Below are 22,238 nucleotides of genomic sequence, written 5' to 3' on the forward strand. Positions count from 1 at the left end.
CGCGGTTTGACTGAAGGTGCCAAGATCAGGAACAGGCCGTGTACCTCGCGTTGGTCAGCGTGCGAAGCTGGGCTCAGTGCGCGGTTTGACTGAAGGTGCCAAGATCAGGAACAGGCCGTGTACCTCGCGTTGGTCAGCGTGCGGCTGGGCTCAGTGCGCGGTTTGGCTGAAGGTGCCAAGATCAGGAACAGGCCGTGTACCTCGCGTTGGTCAGCGTGCAAAGCTGGGCTCAGTGCGCGGTTTGGCTGAAGGTGCCAAGATCAGGAACAGGCCGTGTACCTCGCGTTGGTCAGCGTGCGAAGCTGGGCTCAGTGCGCGGTTTGGCTGAAGGTGCCAAGATCAGGAACAGGCCGTGTACCTCGCGTTGGTCAGCGTGCGAAGCTGGGCTCAGTGCGCGGTTTTGACTAGGCTGCTGATGTTGCCTGGGGTTGTTCGGCATGCAAAAATGACTTCTAGATCAATGACTGTCAACACAGTTACATGCAGTTCGACACTGAAGGAGAGGACGCATCAATTGTCACCAGTGTTGGGGAACGTTACTTTTAAAAGTAACTCGTTAGGTTACAACTTTACTGCAATTAAAAGTAACTCGTTACATTACACCGTTACTTCATGTGGAAGGTAACTCGCTAGTCGTTAAGTACTTTTGCGTTACCAAAAACAGAAAACCCTCTGAAAATGCCTTGCCCGTGTTGGTCATTGTTTTGCCCAGTAGAGGGCGCACACTTCCTTAGAATGGCTTGTCTACTAAGAACTCACGGAATATTCAAAGTGAAACATTCTGTTAAGCACCTCAAGAGTTGTCAGCAGCGCTGATGTCATTGGACATCATGGGCGAGCTCTAGGCCGAGATCTCTGTCAGATTTCCTAATAGTTGTTTCAGTTGTTTTAGTAAATTGAACCGTGTATTTTGCAATAAACAGTGTCTTATATTTTTTTATTGCGTTATTATTATTTGGGCCTTTGGAATTCAGAAGCATATATTGAAATGTAACTGTTCCACAAAAAATGTGTGAAGGAGGAGAAATGTATTATTATATGATAATAAAGAAACAGACAGATGTATAAATATAATAATAATAATAATAATAATAATAATAATAATATAATGTATAAATAACAGCCTATATCCAGGTGTTCCATATTCAACCAGCGAAATGTCTGATGAATGTAAAGAAAAGTGTTGCATCACAAGGAAATTCTATCTTGATAAACCCAACGCATCAAAGGAACATTGTCCATAAATCAAAACCAACATTTAGGCAGCTTTATGAAACGAAATATACACATTAAAGCCACTAAATACAGACTATTAAGTCACAACAACTTGAGCCCGACTTGAAATAGCGACATGAATTTTTTTATAACCTGTGCATTAAACTGCTGACCACGAATGCAAAATCCTAAACAAAATGCATTGAAATAAACGGCATGCAATCAAGGAATTACTTACAATCATCAAAGACTCATACATGTTCCTTTAGTTATCTCGGGGTGATAGGTATATCCGAACAGAAATGAAGCTTTTGCTGTTTTGGAGCAGAAGCACCGTCATCCTCAGCATCAACGGCAATCGGCTGGCCGGGTCTGGTGGAGCTGTGCTTGGCCTGAAGGTGCTTCTAGATATTTGAAGTTGAGTTCTTCTCAGTTGACAGGCGTTTATCCCCAGGAGGAGAAGAGGGAGAGGAGAGGAGAAGGAGTGGGAGAGGAGAGGAGGAGGAGGAGGAGGAGGAGGAGTGGGAGAGGAGGAGGAGTGGGAGAGGAGAGGAGAGGAGAGGAGAGGCGTTTATCCCCAGGAGGAGGAGTGGGAGAGGAGAGGAGGAGTGGGAGAGGAGAGGAGAGGAGGAGGAGTGGGAGAGGAGAGGAGGAGTGGGAGAGGAGAGGAGGAGGAGGGAGAGGAGAGGAGAGGAGAGGAGAGGAGAGGAGAGGAGGAGGCGTTATCCCCAGGAGGAGGAGAGGGAGAGGAGAGGAGGAGTGGGAGAGGAGAGGAGGAGGAGGAGGAGGAGTGGGAGGGAGGAGGAGTGGGAGAGGAGAGGAGAGGAGGAGGAGTGGGAGAGGAGAGGAGAGGCGTTTATCCCCAGGAGGAGGAGTGGGAGAGGAGAGGAGGAGTGGGAGAGGAGAGGAGGAGTTGTCTCTGCCATCTAGCCATGTAAAGGCTGTTGTCTCTGCCATCTAGCCATGTAAAGGCTGTTGTCTCTGCCATCTAGCCATGTGAAGGCTGTTGTCTCTGCCATCTAGCCATGTAAAGGCTGTTGTCTCTGCCATCTAGCCATGTAAAGGCTGTTGTCGCTGCCATCTAGCCATGTAAAGGCTGTTGTCTAGCCATGTGAAGGCTGTTGTCTCTGCCATCTAGCCATGTAAAGGCTGTTGTCTCTGCCATCTAGCTATCTAGCTAGCTTCACGCCACAACGTTCTTGAAGAAACAGGAAGAATGTGAACTTAGGGGAAGGGATTTTAGTTTTTTATTTGGCAAAAAAGGAATAAAGGGAAATAATATTCAAAAGTAACAATTTTTGAAAAAATAACTAAGTAACTTAAATTGAAAAACTAACGCGTTAAGTTACTCGTTACCACAACAAAAAAATGTGAGTATTCCAACTTTGTAACAACACTGGTTTTGTGAACGGGCTATTTGTAACGTTTGAATTGATTTTCGGACCGATGCACACGATTTGGATCAGTTTGGGGTCCGCGGACCGATGCATTTGAATCGGGGACCGATGGGTATCGGTGAATCATTACATCTCTAGTCTGTCTGCTGTGTGTGTTAAATGTGTTATACATTAAACAATGTGTTGTATTTTTCTGAGATCACAGTTTATTTATATAAGAAAGAATGAACTAATAATGTGGAGTGAGACACCTTGTGGTGAAGAGGGAGAACTACACCACTTGTCCTCAATCAATCAATCAATCAATCAAATGTATTTATAAAGCCCTTTTTACACCAGCAGATGTCACAAAGTGCTATACAGAAACCCAGCCTAAAACCCCAAACAGCAAGCAATGCAGATGTAGAAGCACGGTGGCTAGGAAAAACTCCCTAGAAAGGCAGAAACCAAGGAAGAAACCTAGAGAGGAACCAGGCTCTGAGGGGTGGCCAGTCCCCTTCTGGCTGTGCCAGGTGGAGATTATAACAGTACATGGCCATTAAGGCCAGATTTTTCTCCAAGATGTTCAAACGTTCATAGATAACCAGCAGGGTCAAATAATAATCACAGTGGTTGTAGAGGTTGCAACAGGTCAGTACATCAGGAGTAAACGTCACTTGGCTTTTCATAGCCGGGCAACAACCCTAGACAGTGACAACTACAGTATACTACGTAATGGGCTATTTAAAGATAGCTTAGGGCCCAATGACGGTGAGACACTAAGAATGAGTCAGTAAGCGTCTCTAACGACAGCCTATCCCCTACAGTGAAGTGCACTACTTTTGGCCAGGTAAAAAATATAGTTATTTTTTTTTAAATCACATGGTCTCCAATGTCGTCATTCTAGGAAAAGAACTGAGGACTTTTCTAAACTGGGTAGTGACTTTAAACAGCAACACTAATGTATCTAAAAAGCTTAGTCAGGTGCTTAAAGGAAACATTTGGTCGGTTGTTGCTTATGTAGGATTACTGAAAGAACATTGAAATAACATTGAACAATGGCGACGGTGCATAAAGATGGAGGAATTCAACATTATGACGTCATTGTTTTTACCCACAGAGTTCTTAAACTACGGCGCGCCACATGATTCAATGTGCCCAATAAATCGGCACGATCTACTTTTGAGTTTTTCTAAATGCCGCCGTCTTGGGACGTCTTGAGATCATCTGCTCATGCCGTCACGGACAAACAGTAATGTACTATACGGAGAACTTAGACAACAAGGCATTTGTGGGTGGCCATCTTGATGCACCTCTGAAAGACTACACGTCTTGTATCCTCTTGTCAACTCCCAGATCTTCTTCTTCGTTCGCTGTATGATTTATTTCACTCGTTTCTCATCCCCCACCCTCTCCTCTCCTCTCTTTCAGGAGGAGGCCATACCAGACTCATTCCCCACCCTCTCCTCTCCTCTCTTTCAGGAGGAGGCCATACCAGACTCATCCCCCACCCTCTCCTCTCCTCTCTTTCAGGAGGAGGCCATACCAGAGCTGGAGATAGATGTGGAGGAGCTGCTGGATATGCCCAGTGATGATGACAGAGGAGCCAGAGTTAAAGATCTACTGGTAGACTGTTACAAACCTACTGAGGTACGTTAGGCCACTGCGTTTCTTGAATAATATTATCTTTATGCTGTTCTTGTCTATAACTGTACGCTGTCGTGTATTTTATGGTTTTGGAACCCAGGAAGAGTAGCTGCTCCCCAGCTAATGGGGATCCCTTTCCTGGCCCTAGCCCCTACCCCTAGAGGCTTGACCTTGACCCCTAGCCCCTATCCCTAGAGGCGTGACCTTGACCCCTAGCCCCTACCCCTAGAGGCTTGACCTTGACCCCTAGCCCCTACCCCTAGAGGCTTGACCTTGACCCCCTAGCCCCTACCCCAGAGGCTTGACCTTGACCCCTAGCCCCTACCCCTAGAGGCTTGACCTTGACCCCTAGCCCCTACCCCTAGAGGCTTGACCTTGACCCCTAGCCCCTACCCCTAGAGGCTTGACCTTGACCCCTAGCCCCTACCCCTAGAGGCTTGACCTTGACCCCTAGCCCCTACCCCTAGAGGCTTGACCTTGACCCCTAGCCCCTACCCCTAGAGGCTTGACCTTGACCCCTAGCCCCTACCCCTAGAGGCGTGACCTTGGCCCTGTCCACACACAACCCCTAGCCCCTATCCCTAGAGGCGTGACCTTGACCCCTAGCCCCCTACCCCTAGAGGCGTGACCTTGACCCCTAGCCCCTACCCCCTAGAGGCTTGACCTTGACCCCTAGCCCCCTACCCTAGAGGCTTGACCTTGACCCCTAGCCCCTACCCCTAGAGGCGTGACCTTGACCCCTAGCCCCTACCCCTAGAGGCGTGACCTTGGCCCTGTCCACACACAACCCCTAGCCCCTATCCCTAGAGGCGTGACCTTGACCCCTAGCCCCTACCCCTAGAGGCGTGACCTTGACCCCTAGCCCCTACCCCTAGAGGCTTGACCTTGAGCTTGTCTACAAACAACCCCTAGCCCCTAGACCAGGGCACTCCAACCCTGTTCCTGGAGCGCTACCATCCTGTAGGTTAACTCCAACCCTGTTCCTGGAGCGCTACCATCCTGTAGGTTAACTCCAACCCTGTTCCTGCAGAGCTACTGTCCTGTAGGTTAACTCCAACCCTGTTCCTGGAGAGATACCCTCCTGTAGGTTAACTCCAACCCTGTTCCTGGAGAGCTACCCTCCTGTAGGTTAACTCCAACCCTGTTCCTGGAGAGCTACTGTCCTGTAGGTTAACTCCAACCCTGTTCCTGCAGAGCTACTGTCCTGTAGGTTAACTCCAACCCTGTTCCTGCAGAGCTACTGTCCTGTAGGTTAACTCCAACCCTAATCTAGCGTACCTGATTCTAATAATTAGCTGGTTTATAAAATGAATCAGGTTATTTACAACTGGGGTTGGAGTGAAAACCTACAGGAGGGTATCTCTCCAGGAACAGGGTTGGAGTTAAAACCTACAGGAGGGTAGCTCTCCAGGAACAGGGTTGGAGTTAACCTACAGGAGGGTAGCTCTCCAGGAACAGGGTTGGAGTTAAATAGGGCTGCATGTAGCTTAGTGGTTAAGAGCGTTGTGCCAGTAACCGAAAGGTCGCTGGTTCTAATCCCCGAGCCGACTAGGTGAAAAATCTGTCGATGTGCCCTTGAGCAAGGCACTTAACCCTAATTGCTCCTGTAAGTCGCTCTGGATAAGAGCGTCTGCTAAATGACTAATTACTATTAAAACCTACAGGAGGGTAGCTCTCCAGGAACAGGGTTGGAGTGAAAACCTACAGGAGGGTAGCTCTCCAGGAACAGGGTTGGAGTTAAAACCTACAGGAGGGTATCTCCAGGAACAGGGTTGGAGTTAAAACCTACAGGAGGGTAGCTCTCCAGGAACAGGGTTGGAGTTAACCTACAGGAGGGTAGCTCTCCAGGAACAGGGTTGGAGTTAAAACCTACAGGAGGGTAGCTCTCCAGGAACAGGGTTGGAGTTAACCTACAGGAGGGTAGCTCTCCAGGAACAGGGTTGGAGTTAAAACCTACAGGAGGGTAGCTCTCCAGGAACAGGGTTGGAGTTAAAACCTACAGGAGGGTAGCTCTCCAGGAACAGGGTTGGAGTTAAAACCTACAGGAGGGTAGCTCTCCAGGAACAGGGTTGGAGTTCGAACCTACAGGAGGGTATCTCTCCAGGAACAGGGTTGGAGAGCCCTGCCCTAGACAGTTGTGTAGATCTGAGAGGATTGTCTAGATGTAAGGAATATCTCCACCCAGCTTAGCAGAAAATACGTCTTCTCAACATCTTGTGCTCACTGGGGTATCAGTGGACAAGACTGAACTATGGAATGACCACCATGCCTATCCAACTAGTTTAAGTCTACATGAAGTGCTTAAGGGGATCAGTGCTTGTTTCCTGGACGGGCCTCTGTCTTGAGGTCCACCATTTTGAGAAGCCAATGATTTGTTTGTTTATGTGTATGTTTTGACTTTGTGATAATGGTGTGTTTTGTCCCTCTTCTCTCCCTGTAGGACTTTGTGTCTGATCTGCTGGATAAGATACGTGGCATGCAGAAACTCACCACCCCCCAGAAGAAATAACCTCACCCTTCTACCCTCACCCCTCTCCCTCACCCCAACTGGCCTTCCCCACCCCTGACCTCACCCAACTGAAGAAATAGGAGCTTAGCCTCCTTCTCCTCCTCGGAGGAGGAGGAGGAGGAGGAAGAAAAAGAGGAGAGAGGAGATTGAAGCAGCCAATCAGATCTAAGCAGGGCTTATGATGTCATATCGTGTGGTTTTATTTGAATGTTTTATTTAGTTTAATCTTATTTTGAGTTTTTAAAGGGGTTTGAATTGTTGTTAAATGATCAAATCGATCAGTCATAGCTCTATGTTAATGTGATGCCAGTGAACACACTATAATGTGGGTGTAAGTTTAGTAGTGGTGAGGTTTAGTCCCAAATGGCAACTTATTACACTTTGTAGTGCGCTACTTCTGACCAGGGCTCTGGTAGCGGAGTAGGTGATCGGGTACCATTTGGGAAGTAACCTTAGAGTTTTAGGATGGGACTGGCTTCCTGTGTATAATACAGTGTATACATTAAAACGTTGGTCATTTAGCAGACGCTCTAATCCAGAGTGATTTACAGGAGCAATTAGGGTTAAGTGCCTTGCTCAAGGGCACATCGTCAGATTTTTCACCTAGTCGGCTCGGGGACACAAAACAATTACCTTTCGGTTACCGGCCCAACGCTCTTAACCGCTAGGCTACCTGCAGCCCTATACGTAGCTGGGTTGTGTGTGTGTGTGTGGTCTTGACCATACTCAGAACACACACACACACACACACCGGGGGACTTGGAACAAAGTGGCCTTGTTTCAGTCTAGTTCTATTTCCCTCTTCATCTCTTTTCTTCTTCTCTAAACCATGTTATTGTCCCTCACCTAGTGTGCCGTTAAGGGCTGTTTCAGAGAGGACTCATGGAGAGAGTTTTCAGTAGAGCAGTAAACCAATGAGGGGTGAGATGTGGGGGAGGGGGGGGAGTGAAGGCAAGGCGAGGGGGGGCACTGTAGTGGAAAATTGTGGCTGTCTGGATGCGTTCATCCAAATAGCAACACACGCACACACCACACTCAGGGAACAGCAGCAACACAGCCACAGACCACAGCTGCTGCTCCTTCATGCTCACACACTGACACACACTGGCGTTCTCTCTCCAACAAACACTCGAATGGGAAGGGGGGTGAAAAACCTCATCATTGAGAGATAGCGCAAGAGAGATAAATAGAGCGACTGAAAGGGAGAGAATCAGAGGTCTTAATCTTCATGGCTTGGCTGCCTCACAAGGCCTCAGTGTTGCTAATCATGCAGCTCCCTTATCTCTCCTCTCTCACTCAATCACTCACACACGTCTCTCTATTTGGCCCTCTCTCCTTCCTTTCTCTCCTTCCCCTCTCTCCTTCCCTCTCTCCTTCCCCTCTCTCCTTCCCTCTCTCCTTCCCGGCTCTCCTTCCCTCTCTCCTTCCCTCTCTCCTTCCCCTCTCTCCTTCCCTCTCCTTCCCCTCTCTCCTTCCCCTCTCTCCTTCCCTCTCTCCTTCCCCTCTCTCCTTCCCTCTCTCCTTCCCGGCTCTCCTTCCCTCTCTCCTTCCCTCTCTCCTTCCCGGCTCTCCTTCCCTCTCTCCTTCCCTCTCTCCTTCCCCTCTCTCCTTCCCTCTCCTTCCCCTCTCTCCTTCCCCTCTCTCCTTCCCTCTCCTTCCCCTCTCTCCTTCCCTTCTCTCCTTCCCGTTCTACTTCCAGTAATCATCTACACAGATGACATCTTCCTTCCCTCCATCTCTCTTTTTTAAAGTAGGGCTCTATTTAATTTGCATCGTGGAAGTTCAGCTTTACAGCGTGATTGAAAGGCAATGTTTCCTGCTTTAGCGGAGACAGCATTCACGGTAAACGCTGCATATGTCGGATCAATCGGAAATGACCTTTACATTTCCATCGCGGCTTTCTAAGGCTTTCTAAGGATTTAGCTTTCCAGATTGAATTGAGCCCTAGCTGATGTTGCCTTGGGCCTTTATTTATGTTACAAACCAAATAGAATGAGACATTCATTTTTAACGGGACAATTTTTAAACAAACAAAAAAAGAGACAATGTTTCTCTTTTACTCTTCTTCTGTTTAAAAAGGAGATCCTGTTGTTGTTTAGGGGTCATCTAGAGGTCACCTAGAGGTCATCTAGATCTCTACACTGCATTCTTTAGATGCAAATATCTATTCTAGGTCAATTTCTACTGTGTATTATTATTATTATACATGGGGTGTGTTCCAAATGGAACCCTTTTCCCTATATAGTGCACTACTTTTGACCAGAGCTCTATATTGGCCCTGCGATAGACTAGTGTCCTTTCCAGGGTGTACTTGTACATTAAGCTGCCTCACAGTACAGAGATGGCTCATATGGGCTGTTCTGACTCCGACATGGCTATTTACCCATAATGCTCGGGTCAAAGGGTAGTGCACTCTATAGGGAATAGAGTGCCATGATAGACTGTTGTTGTGTGTGTCTGACATTTTTTACTGTAAGACAACTTGTAAAAAATAAAATAAAAAAAAAGAATATTATTGATAAAGAAATGCTGTTTAGAAGTGATGTGTACCTGGAGGAAAAAAACTAACAAACTGAAAAACAAAATGTAGCAATATCGACAGCTTCTTGTTTTTTCCCAATTTTGTTACACTTTTATGCAACTTTAATAAAAAAAAATTTTTTTTTAATGAACAACGCGTGTGTGTGTGCGTACGTGCTTGCGTCTGTGTGTGTGTTTGTCCGTCGGAATGATGTGTGGATTTGTGTGTGTAACGACCAATTGGTAACAACACATTTATCGCTGACATTGGAAATGGTTTTATCGCCACCTGAAGGACATTTGTGGTATAATTATATCGTAAATAGAGCGCGCCGGCAAAGATTTTATAACTAACCCAAGATAGACCAGAGCCTGTTGTTTCCAACGGGAGCAAATGGATCAGTGGGCAGAACAAGCAAGGAGGTGGGCAGATCCAATTGGCGCGTTCTAGCATTTATTTGCATATTTCCGTTAGGGAACGCCTACTCTGTGAAGTGCGAGTGTTCAATAACTCATTTCGCCATTTGCACTCCTTCTAAACAACACCATTTTTTAAAACTTTGGTGATAAAGTCTACAAAACGCATTCTACTCTGTTTGTTATAGGTTCTGGTTTTGTAGTCTTCATGGAGGTCAATGAGAAAATTATCAGAATGTTGTCAAAATCCATATAGCTCCATCTTCCCCCAGTGCCGGCCACTGGGCTTCCTCTCATCACCATATTTGATAGTGAGTGGAAACGCCAACCGGATGCTTCACATTTATACATCTGGTGAAATATCTGGCTCATTGTGCTATCTGTCTAGTCCTAAAACCCGGAAATGAGTTACCCCTGGTTCGTTCAGCCATCCCTATGGGGAAAATGAATTAAATTTACATTTTAGTCATTTAGCAGACGCTCTTATCCAGAGCGACTTACAGTTAGTGAGTGCATACATTTTCCATACTGAATAGGATAAGAATAGGGTTTTGGAACAAACGCCGAAAATAAGGTCTGGGTTTAACACAGGTTTAGATCTTATACGCTTTGTTCTATAAAATAATATCAGTCTATAAATCATAACCTTTATGAATTATGAAGCCTTTATGTGCTTTTTTCTATTACATAAATTCTTCAAAATTCACAAAAAGTGACGTTACCTGGTGAAGATTATCTCATAGAACAAAAATGTACAAGATCTCCTAAGCCAGTGTTTACCACAGACCTTATTTTCGGCGTTTATCCAAAAAACCCTACAAAAACGCCATTAATTTTCCCCATAGGCTTTGTCCAACGAACCATGGCTACAAATGGTTAATGCCTACAAAAGACGCCATTACTATTTTACGTTTGTCTCCTACATTATATGATTACTGTAGTGTAGCGACTATTGTATTTAATGATATGCATCAATACTGTCTATTCACCATCTGAGTGGTAGTGATTGTGGACGTGTTTAGCTATACTTGTGGGGACCCAAAAGAATAGCAAACGAACAAAAATTTGACCAACTGGGGACATTTTGTTGGTCCCCACAAGGTAAAATGCTATTTCTAGGGGGTTTAGGGTTAAGGTTAGAATTAGTGTTAGGGTTAGAATTAGGTTTAGGGTTAGGGTTAGGAGCTAAGGTTAGGTTTAGGTTTAAGGTGAGGTTTTTGGGTTAAGGTTAGGGTAAAGGTTAGGGGTTAGGGAAAATAGGATTTTGAATGAGACTGAATGATGTGTCCCCACAAGGTTAGTTGTACAAGACTGTGTGTATTTGTATCCCAAAATACAAATATCCCAATGACAAATTCCACTGCAAATGTAGATAGAGTAGAATAGAATGGAATGGGCCTATGGTGGGATCTTTCTCTTCAGCTCTCTGGATCGCATCGTTGGAAAGAGGCCAAATGTCCAGATAAAATAATAATAATAATAATAATAATAATAATAATAATAATAATAATAATTCCACACCTATAATTATAACTATATCCAATTTTGACCATGTATATGCATAAATATACAAAAATCCTCGAAAGCACATGAGTTGGTGACATTTAGGAGATGTTATTATCTGTCCCGGGTTACCACGGTGAAAGGAGTTTCCCACGGGTGAAAAGTGATTGCATTCGTTTTGGAACCGGGCTGCCTCCCGGGTGTGAGCCAGGTGCCCGCCAGGCGTGAATCAGGTGCCTCTGTTCAAAGCCCCCGGCGAAGTCGGCTCAAAACAAAAGTAATGTAGCCAAGGCTAAGTTAAATCACGTGGAGTAAAGGTTTATTTCACATGCAAAAGTGATTGCTTTTGATAAACGCTTTATTTGCCTTCCCACTGAAAACTAGTTTGAAAATTCCAACATATATATTATGGAAAAGAGGTGTATGTTTCTGGACAATGCACCATGCTGCCTTGTTGACAACATGACTGAACGGGGCAGATTACTGTTCCTCACCGCTTTTGCCCGTTCACGTCACAGGCCATAAAACGGTGCACCGCGGCTCAGATTAATAGAGCTCCCTCAGTGGTTGATTTTCCACTGCTCAAATAAACCAGTATTATGAACCGATTGGAATGTTGCCCTCTGATTGGTTAGGACAGTACAGTAATATCTCACAGGACGGTTTCTATTGGCTAGGCAGGAATAAAAACCTCTGCGTTAATTGGCTAGACTGTAGAATTTTAGCGTCCGGCAAAAAGTAGCAGTAGGACTGTACTGCAACTAAAAGGAAGTAGCCTAGTTTGAATATTGTAATAATATAACTGTACATTACAGTATTGGAGTATAGCTGACGTATGAACCATCAACGGTAAGTAAGCTATTCTAGTTTTTTATACTGCAATTCCGCATCTATCTACTACCCTTTCGTGTGTTTGGTTTGCAGCCTAGCTGATCATCTGTCTATTCTCATAATATATGCTAGAACAGCAAGTTAGCGTCCGAAACAACGCACTATTCCTCCGTCAATACCGATTTCATGTATTTGCGTTGTACCATTGTACCCATTGCTGTGAATGTCTCGGAAAACATTGTGGCTACTACATCCTAACTTCACTTTATATGCGAGTTGACGACACTACGTTCGATAGGTCTACAATGGAGCAACTACCGCCTCTGTCGCAGACAAGGATAGAGATCTCTCATAGCCTACATTTGTCGTCACAAAAAGAAAATCATTGATCTTATTCATGTATCAGACTTTTTGCGCCCGTTGGATACTAAAATGTATTTCAAATTCAAGATTCGGTCACGTTTGTGAATTCGGCTGTCCGCGGCCGGCTCGGGACAGAACATGTCCTACAGTATGATACTCAGGGCAAGGCGACATCGGTGAAGCCATACGGTAGCTCTCGGGGTGGAAGGAGCACACCGTGTAGTCGCTCTACTGACCGCTGCGCCACCGGCCCACCGCGAGCCTATTGTTGCCGTTGTTGACATAAAAGGCTATATTTTGTATTTCTATATTTCTATGCAAAAAGGCCTAGAAGACGTCGGCTATAGTTGGTAGGAATATTATTGGTTATGAGTGATTTTGTTGTCCACTGAATTGTTTATTATAGTGTGTAATCAATATTTGTGCATAGGCCTAGATTAATAAATTATGTTATATTATCAATAGGCTACTAGATAATAAGTTACTATATTACTACATTATATAGGTTATAAATATGTTATAATGGTTAACAAACTGTCAGATAATGACAGACAGACATACTGACAGCGACATAAAGTAGTAACCTAGCTCTCTCTCTCTCTCTCAGTGATGCCGGCCCAACCCTCAGTCAGAGAACCAGAGGAAGAGATGGAGTTGGAGGGAGAGAGTGAACTACCAGAGGCCAACGGAGAGATGGAGGAAAAGAGTGAGAGAGAGGGAGGAGAGGGGGAGGAGGAGACCATGGAGGAGAGCACTGAGGAGAGGGAGAGCGACTTGGACGAGAGTGAGGAGGAGAGTTCAGGTAAGACAACTGTTAAATGATGAGAGGAAAGAAGACAGTTTTTCTATTTTTTTTCACTCTCCCTCTTTCTTTACTGACATCACAAACTAACAATAACTAACAGTCTCCCACATACACACTACCTCTCTCTTCCCCCGCCCCTCTCTCTTCCCCCGCCCCTCTCTCTTCCCCCGCCCCTCTCTCTTCCCCGCCCCTCTCTCTTCCCCGCCCCTCTCTCTTCCCCCGGCCCTCTCTCTTCCCCCGCCCCTCTCTCTTCCCCCGCCCCTCTCTCTCAATTCAATTCAATTTCAATTTAAGGGGCTTTATTGGCTTGTGAAACGTGTGTTAACATTGCCAAAGCTAGTGAAGTAGATAGTAAACAAAAGTGAATTAAACAATAAAAAAAATTAACAGTAAACATTACACTCACAAAAGTTCCAAAAGAATAAAGACATTTCAAATGTCATATTATGTCTATATACAGTGTTGTAATGATGTGGAAATAGTTAAAGTACAAAAGGGAAAATAAATAAACCTAAATATGGGTTGTATTTACAGTGGTGTTTGTTCTTCACTGGTTGCCCTTTTCTTGTGGCAACAGGTCACAAATCTTGCAGCTGTGATGGCACACTGTGGTTTTTCACCCAGTAGATAAGGGAGTTTATCAAAATTGGATTTATTTTCAAATTCTTTGTGGGTCTGTGTAATCTGAGGGAAATATGTGTCTCTAATATGGTCATACATTTGGCAGGAGGTTAGGAAGTGCAGCTCAGTTTCCACCTCATTTTGTGGGCAGTGTGCACATAGCCTGTCTTCTCTTGAGAGCCAGGTCTGCCTACGGCGGCCTTTCTCAATAGCAAGGCTATGCTCACTGAGTCTGTACATAGTCAAAGCTTTCCTTAAGTTTGGGTCAGTCACAGTGATCAGGTATTCTGCCACTGTGTACTCTCTGTTTAGGGCCAAATAGCATTCTAGTTTACTCTGTTTTGTTTGTAAATTCTTTCAAATGTCAAGTAATTATCTATTTGTTTTCTCATGATTTGGTTGGGGCTAAATGTGTTGTTGTCCTGGGGCTCCTCTCTCTCTCTCTCTCTCTCTCTTCTCTCTCTCTCTCTCTCTTGTCCCATCTTTCTCTCTATCTCTATCTCCAGAGATGGATGATGAGGACTGTGAGAGGAGGAGAGGAGAGTGTCTAGACGAGATGTCAGATCTGGAGAAACAGTTCCTGGAACTTAAAGACAAGTAAGACTCATTTATTGGTTGATTGATGAATTGGTTGACTGATTGAGTGACAGTTATTAATTGGTTAATTTATTGACTGAACGAAGACTTAGGACCTTCTTTATTTACCTACAGTACATATTATACAGGTACAGATATATAGACTGATGGATTGACTGACCGATTGACCAGTAATGTGTTGTTGTTGTTGTTGTTGTTGTGTGTGTAGGTTGTTTCATGAGCGGTTGAACCAGGTTAAGGTGAAGCTAGATGAGGTGTTGACTGGTAAAGCAGGAGAATATAGAGAACCACTGGCAACACTACAACACAACATGACACTACGCACCCAGGTGGCAGGTAACTACTACTACTACTACTACTACTACTACCACTACTACTACAACACAACATGACACTACGCACCCAGGTGGCAGGTAACTACTACTACTACTACTACTACTACTACTACTACTACTACTACTACACTAAAAGAATAGACCCATGGTGGTAAACGACATTATGCGATGACAATAAATTATTACGACATGAATGGAGGAGGAGGAGGAGAGGAGGAGGAGGAGGAGGAGGAGGAGGAGGAGGAGAGAGGGAGGAGGAGGAGGAGGAGGAGGATTTGAGGAGGAGGGAGGAGGAGGAGGAGGAGGAGAGGAGAGGAGGAGGAGAGGATGATGAGGATAGAGAGCAGAGGAGAGAGTATGATGAGGAGTATATAAGAGGAGGAGGAGGAGAGGAGAGGAGGAGGAGGATAGGAGGAGGAGGAGGAGGAGGAGGAGGAGGAGAGGAGGGGAGGAGGAGGAGGAGGAGGAGGAGAGGGAGGAGAGGAGGGAGGAGGAGGAGGAGGAGGAGGAGGAGGAGGAGGAGAGAGGAGGAGGAGGAGGAGGAGGAGAGGAGAGAGAATTATTTATTATTAGATATTATTAATAATATTTTGACATTAATATTATTACTAATATTACATTAATATTACTACTATTACTACTATCATTTCATTACTACACACACATTACTACTACTACTACTATTAATACACATTACTACTACTTACTACTACTAATACATACTACGATTATTATTATTTACGTATTATTATTATTTACAACGACAAGATTACTACTACTTACTACTATTATTATTAAATATTAATATTACTACAACACATTACTAATACTACAACGATTACGACAAATTATTAATATTACTATATACTTGCATTATCATTACTACATTGATGATGATGATGATGATGAAGATGATGATGATGATGACAATGAGATGATGATATGATGATGATGATGAGAATGATGAATTGATGATGATGATGAATGAATATGAAATTTATTTATATTATGATGATGATGATGATTTATGAATTTACACTACTCTACCACTACTACTTTACTACTCTACTACTACTACTACTTACTACAACAATATTACTACTAATTAAACATTACACATACATTTACTACTATAATATTACCATTACTATTTACTACTTTACTAATATTATTATTATTTACGATGTACATACACATTACTATTATTACTTTCATATATATTATTATTGATGAATGATATTAAATATTAATTATTACTACTATTACTATTACTATTGATGCATTACTACTTACTATTATTATTATTATTATTAATATTACTATTACTATTAAAATACATTACCACAAATTAATAGACTATACAATTAAACGATTAGACTACTACTACTTCTGCATTTACTACTACTACTACTATTACGACATTAATACAGCCGATTACGCATTTACTACTACTTACTACTACATATATTCTACTACTTATTACATTACTATTATAACATTATTATTATTATATTATATATATTAAAAAATTATTATATATTATTAAATTATTATATTATATTATTATTATTATTATATTAATAATTATATTATTTAATATTTATTTATTATTATGTTAATTATTATTATATATTATTATTATTATTATTAATATTAATATATTAATTATTATATTATTATATATATATGTATTATTATAAAAATATAATATTTATTAGAATGATATATTATATATTATTATTATTATTATTTAAATATGATGATATGAGGATATGAGGAGATGATGATATGAGATATGGAGGAGGAGGAGGAGGAGGAGGAGAGAGATGAGGAGGAGGAGATGGAGGAGGAGGAGGAGAGGAGGAGAGATGATGATGATGATGATAGATGATGAGAGGAGGAGGAGATGAGAAATATATTTTATAGAATGTTTAATATATTAATATTATATATTATTATTATTATTATTAATATTTATATTAAATATTATTATTATTATTATTGATAAGTTACTATTATTATTATTATTTTCATTACTATTACTACATTATTATTACTATTACTTAATACATATTACTTTATTATTACTATTACATAATATTATTATTATTATATTGCGCATATTATTATTAATATTTCATTAATATTATTACTAAGCATTATTATTATTATTATTATTATTATTATTATAAATTATTACGATGATGATGATATATAAATGATTATTATATATTATATTTCATTACTATTTATTATTACATAACGACATGATTTACATGATGAAAGATGATTATTATTAACATATTATTATTACAAATATTATTACAATATTATTATATATATTTAGCATTATGACATAATAAAATTACTTATATTATTATTATTATTATTATTACACATTATTTACATACATAATATTAATATTATATATGATATTATTAGCTTACTACATACAACCATATATATAATTATATATTATAAAAATCATTAATATATATAAATAAATAATAAGATATTAATAATTATATATTATTATTATTATTAATTATTATTATTAATATTACTAATATTAGTGTTAAAACATATTCTACACACTATTACCATTACTACTACTTCTACTACCACTACTACTTACTACATATACACATTACTTACCACTACTACTACATTACATTACTACTACTACTACTTACTTATATTAATATACAACATTAATACGACATTTAATATTATTATTATTATATTATTAATTATTATTATGTTATATTAATATTGATTACTACAACATTACTACTATTACATTACTACTTACTACTAATATTACTAATTACTATTCACAAAAACACATAATATTATATATAGCACAACAAAATAATATAAAAAATAAATTAATATTATTATATATTACTATATTATAAATAATATATATATATATTATTTATTCAATTATATTATTATTAAAGAATTACTAATTATTATAATACTACACAATTAATTATTACATACATACTATTAAATAATTAGATATACATAAATATTGATATTATATATATTAATATTGCATTACGTTACTGACGATAATTATCATTTGATAATTACTTACACAACATTACTACTATTACTACTACTATACACGATTTTCATTACTTCTATTTACTACTATTACTATCATTTCTACTACTACTACTATTGATGGAGGAGAGATGATGATAGAGAGAGGAGAGAGGAGGAGAATGATGATGATGATATGATATGAGAGGAGAGTGATATATGAGATATATAGATGACATAGAGAGATATATAATATGATGATGAGAATAATAATAATTATTTATATTTATATGAATTATTAATACAGACATTATTAATTATTATTTTTTATTAATTATAAATATAAAATAAATATAGACACATAATTAGTAGTATTAATATTAATATTATCACTACTATTGAAATAACAATATTAAAAAATAATAATTATATATAATTTCTACTTACTATAACAATATATTTTTATATTATTAATTATATTATAATATGATTATACTTTCATGGATTAAAAAAATTTCAATATATTATATACATATGGAGGAGGAGGAGGAGGAGGAGGATGATGCGAGGAGGATATGATTTGATGAAGGAGGAGGAGGAGGACTGATGAGGAGGAGGAGGAGGATGGATGAGGAGGAGGAGGAGAGGATGATGATGATGATGAGGATGGGGAGGAGGAGGAGATGATGATGGTAAATAAATTATAATAAAATATAATAAAATTAATATAATATTAATTAATAATTATATATATAATAAAAAAAAATTAAATAACAGACGGATAGAGAAAGAAATTAGTAGTCGCTCAAAGGCACATCGAAGATTTTTATAGTGCTGGGATTAGAACCAGCGACCTTTTCATTAATGGTACAATAAATTTAATCCACTACTTAATACTACTACACTACTACTAATAGGACACGACTACAAGACATACTTAACTATTGGACAAAGTGAGAGGAGGAGGAGGAGGGGAGGAGGAGGAGGAGGAGGAGGAGGAGAGGGGGGAGAGGAGGAGGAGGAGGGGAGGAGGAGGAGGAGGAGAGGAGGAGGAGGAGGAGGATGAGGAGGAGGGAGGAGGGAGGAGAGGAGGAGGAGGAGGAGTGATGAGGAGGAGGAGTGAGGAGAGGAGAGAGAATGGAGAGAGAGGAAGATGAAAGAAAAGGAGGAGGAGAAGTTGGAGAGAATGAGAGAGAAGAGTGAGGAGAGGAGGAGGGGAGGAGGAGGAGTGAGGAGGAGTATGAGGAGGAGGAGGAGGAGGGAGGAGGAGGAGGAGTTTATGAGGTAGGAGGAGGAGTGAGGAGGAGGAGGAGGAGGGAGAGAGATGGAAGGAGGAGGGATGATGAGGAGGAGGAGATAATGAGGAGGAGGAGTGAGGAGGAGGAGGATGAGGAGGAGGAGATGAGATGGCAGAGGAGGAGAGAGGAGGAGGAGGAGATGAGGAGGAGGAGGAGGAGGAGGAGGAGGAGGAGGAGGAGATGAGGAGAGGAGGAGGAGGAGGAGGAGGAGGAGGAGGAGGAGGAGGGAGGAGGAGGGAGGAGGAGGAGGAGGAGGAGGAGGAGGGAGGAGGAGGAGGAGGAGGGAGGAGGGTTAGAGGAGGAGTGAGGGAGGAGGAGGATGAGAGGAGGAGGATGAGGAGGAGAGGAGGAGGAGGAGGAGGAGGAGAGGGAGTAGAGGAGGAGGAGGAGGAGGAGGAGGAGGAGGAGAGAAAGATGATGATGGAGGAGGATGAGGAGGAGGAGGAGGAGGAGGAGGAGTGATAGAGGATGGAGGAGGATGAGAGAGGAGGAGTGAGAGGAGGTAGGAGGAGAGGAGGAGGAGATGAGGAGGAGGCAGATAGAGAGATGAGGAGGAGAGAAGGAGAGATGAGGAGGAGAGGGAGAAGGAATGGAGGAAAGAAGGAGAATAGAGGACGGAGGGAGGAGGAGAGGAGGGAGAGGAGGAGGAGGAGGAGGAGAGGGGAGGAGAGGAGGGAGGAGAGGAGGAGGAGGAGGAGGAGGAGGAGGAGGAGAGGAGGAGGAGGAGAGGAGGAGGAGGAGAGGGAGGAGGAGGAGGAGGAGGAGGAGAGGAGGAGGAGGAGGAGGAGGAGGAGAAGAGGGGGAGGGGAGGGAGGAGGAGGTGAGGAGAAGAGAGGAGGAGGAGATGAGAGGAGGAGGAGGAGGAGGAGGAGGAGGAGGAGGAGAGAGAGGAGAGGAGGAGAGGAGAGGAGGAGGAGGAGGAGAGGAGGAGGAGAGGAGGAGGCAGGAGGAGGAGGAAGTGAGAGAGGAGTTGAGGAGGAGGAGGAGGATGGATGGAGGAGGAGGAGGAGGAGGAGGAGGAGGAGGAGGAGGAGAGGAGGAGAGAGAAGGAGTGAGGAGAGGGAGAGGAGGGAGGAGAGGAGAGAGAGGGGAGGAGGAGAAGAGAAGAGAAAAAGTAAATGGGAGGAGGGAGTGGAGAAAGAGAAGGAGTGAGGAGAAGGAGAGGAGAGGAGGAGAGGAGAGAGAGGAGGAGGAGGAGGGAGGAGGAGGAGGAGGAGGAGGAGGAGGAGGAGGGAGAGGAGGAGGAGGAGGAGGATAGATTTAGGAGGAGGAGAGGAGGAGGAGAGGAGGAGGAGGAGGAGGAGGAGGAGGAGGAGGAGGAGGGAGAGAGAGGAGGGTGAGGAGGAGGAGGAGAGGAGGAGGAGGAGGAGGAGGAGGAGGAGGAGGAGGAAGAGGAGAGGAGAGGAGGAGGGAGGAGAGGGAGGAGGAGGAGGGAGGAGGAGAGGAGGAGGAGGAGGAGGAGGAGAGGAGGAGGAGGAGGAGAGGAGGAGGAGGAGAGGAGGAGGAGGAGGAGGAGGAGGAGGAGGGAGAGAGAGGAGAGAGGAGGAGGAGGAGGAGGAGGAGAGGAGGAGGAGGAGAGGAGAGGAGGAGGAGAGAGAGGAGAGGAGGAGGGAATTATAAATAAGAAAAATATTATTTAAGATAATATATTTTAAGAATGTGAGGGGTAACACGCCGGAGCCATAGGAGCTCGCGCAACACGAGAGGAGGAACTGGTGTTTGAGAGAAGAAGAATATTGGATAAGATCAAACTGGAGAGGATAGACAGAGGTAGACTTCACTTCAGGTATAGATAGACAGAGGTGTGCGAAGATAATAAAGATACAACAAAAAATGAAGTGGAATGAGTGACGAGCAGATATCATAAAAGATTTCGTCTTTTTGAGGGGAGTGATGAGAGAAGGAAGAAGAAGAAGGAGTTGTCTGGCGGGAGAAGAAGACAGAAGACGAGAGGATGGATTAAATATTTATTATTTTATTTTTATATTTATTTTATATTTTACTTCATATATTTCATTATTTTTTTATTTATTCCTTTTTTTATTTATATTTCTTATATTTTTTATCATATTTTTTATTTTATAATTTTTATTTTTCTTTATTATTTACATTTATATTTTCATTTTTAATTAATTTTATATAAAATTCATTCATAATTTTATTATTATATAATATTATATATTATATTATAATTATTTTCTATATTTTTTATATTTTAAATAATTTTAAAATATTTTTATTATATATATAAATTTATTTTCTATATCACTTATATATTCTTTTTTTTTCTATAACTATACATTTTTTTTCTATTATATTTTTATATTAAAATTCATATTATATTTACTAATTGAAATTTTTCAATATTTCAATTTTAATTATTATTTTTTTTTATATAACATTTTTTTTATACCAAAATTTTATTAATCGAATTTATTTATTTACAATTTTAAATTAACTTTAATATCACTCATTTTTATTATTTACATTTTTTATATATTTTTTCATTTATTTCTTTATTATATTAATATATTTCTTTTTATTATATCACAAAATATACTACTTTATTATTTATTTAAAATATATTATATAAATTAAATTAAATAATATTTATTTACTATTATTCTTTTTATATTAATTTTTTCTTTTTTATCAATTATATATTTATTATTTTATTTTTAATTTACTTTTAATATTATTGATCTAATTCCTTTATTCATATTTCTTCTTACTATTTTTATCTAATCTTTTTATTTCATCTTTTTTTCTTAATTTTTATTTTATCTTATTTACTCTCTATCTATATTCTTATTTTTTATTATTTCTTTAAATTTTTTATTTTATCAATTAATAATATATTTTCTAATATATTTTATTAGTTATCTATTTCTTTACTAATTTTATATTTTATCATTATAACTTAACTTCATATTTTCTACTTTTAAATTCATAATTTTTCTTATTAATTTTTTTTATATTTTTATTTATATATTACTTTTTTCTATATTTTATTTACTTTATTTTATTCCTATAATTTTTATTTATTTTTACTTATTTTTTGTATTATTTTCTTTATATATTATATAATTCTTCTTTTCCTTTATTTTTTATATTTTTAGTTCTTCATTACAAATTTTTTAGTTACTTACT

At 40.7% G+C, this 22,238-nt stretch overlaps 1 protein-coding gene and 1 long non-coding RNA gene across 3 annotated transcripts in view; both read left to right on the forward strand.

Annotated features, from left to right (window-relative positions):
* The window catches only part of LOC121571079 (protein phosphatase 1 regulatory subunit 14B-like), a 37,897-nt gene extending 29,799 nt beyond the window's left edge, over positions 1-8,098 (forward strand). The window contains exons 2-3 of one of the 2 annotated variants that reach the window (XM_045221785.1): positions 4,074-4,241; positions 6,679-8,098. In XM_045221785.1, the coding sequence (XP_045077720.1) occupies positions 4,074-4,241; positions 6,679-6,747 (237 nt within the window). In that variant the 3' untranslated portion in view covers positions 6,748-8,098. The remainder of the gene's footprint in view (positions 1-4,073; positions 4,242-6,678) is intronic. The other variant, XM_045221786.1, reaches the window with a different exon arrangement.
* A 5,050-nt stretch (positions 8,099-13,148) lies between these two features.
* LOC123481107 lies at positions 13,149-14,736 on the forward strand. The gene is made up of 3 exons (XR_006661346.1): positions 13,149-13,183; positions 14,314-14,404; positions 14,613-14,736. It is a non-coding gene; the product is annotated as an uncharacterized LOC123481107 (long non-coding RNA).
* The last annotated feature ends 7,502 nt before the right edge of the window (positions 14,737-22,238 follow it).

The sequence above is a fragment of the Coregonus clupeaformis genome, chromosome 8 (assembly GCF_020615455.1).
Source record: "Coregonus clupeaformis isolate EN_2021a chromosome 8, ASM2061545v1, whole genome shotgun sequence".
NCBI lineage: Eukaryota > Metazoa > Chordata > Actinopteri > Salmoniformes > Salmonidae > Coregonus > Coregonus clupeaformis.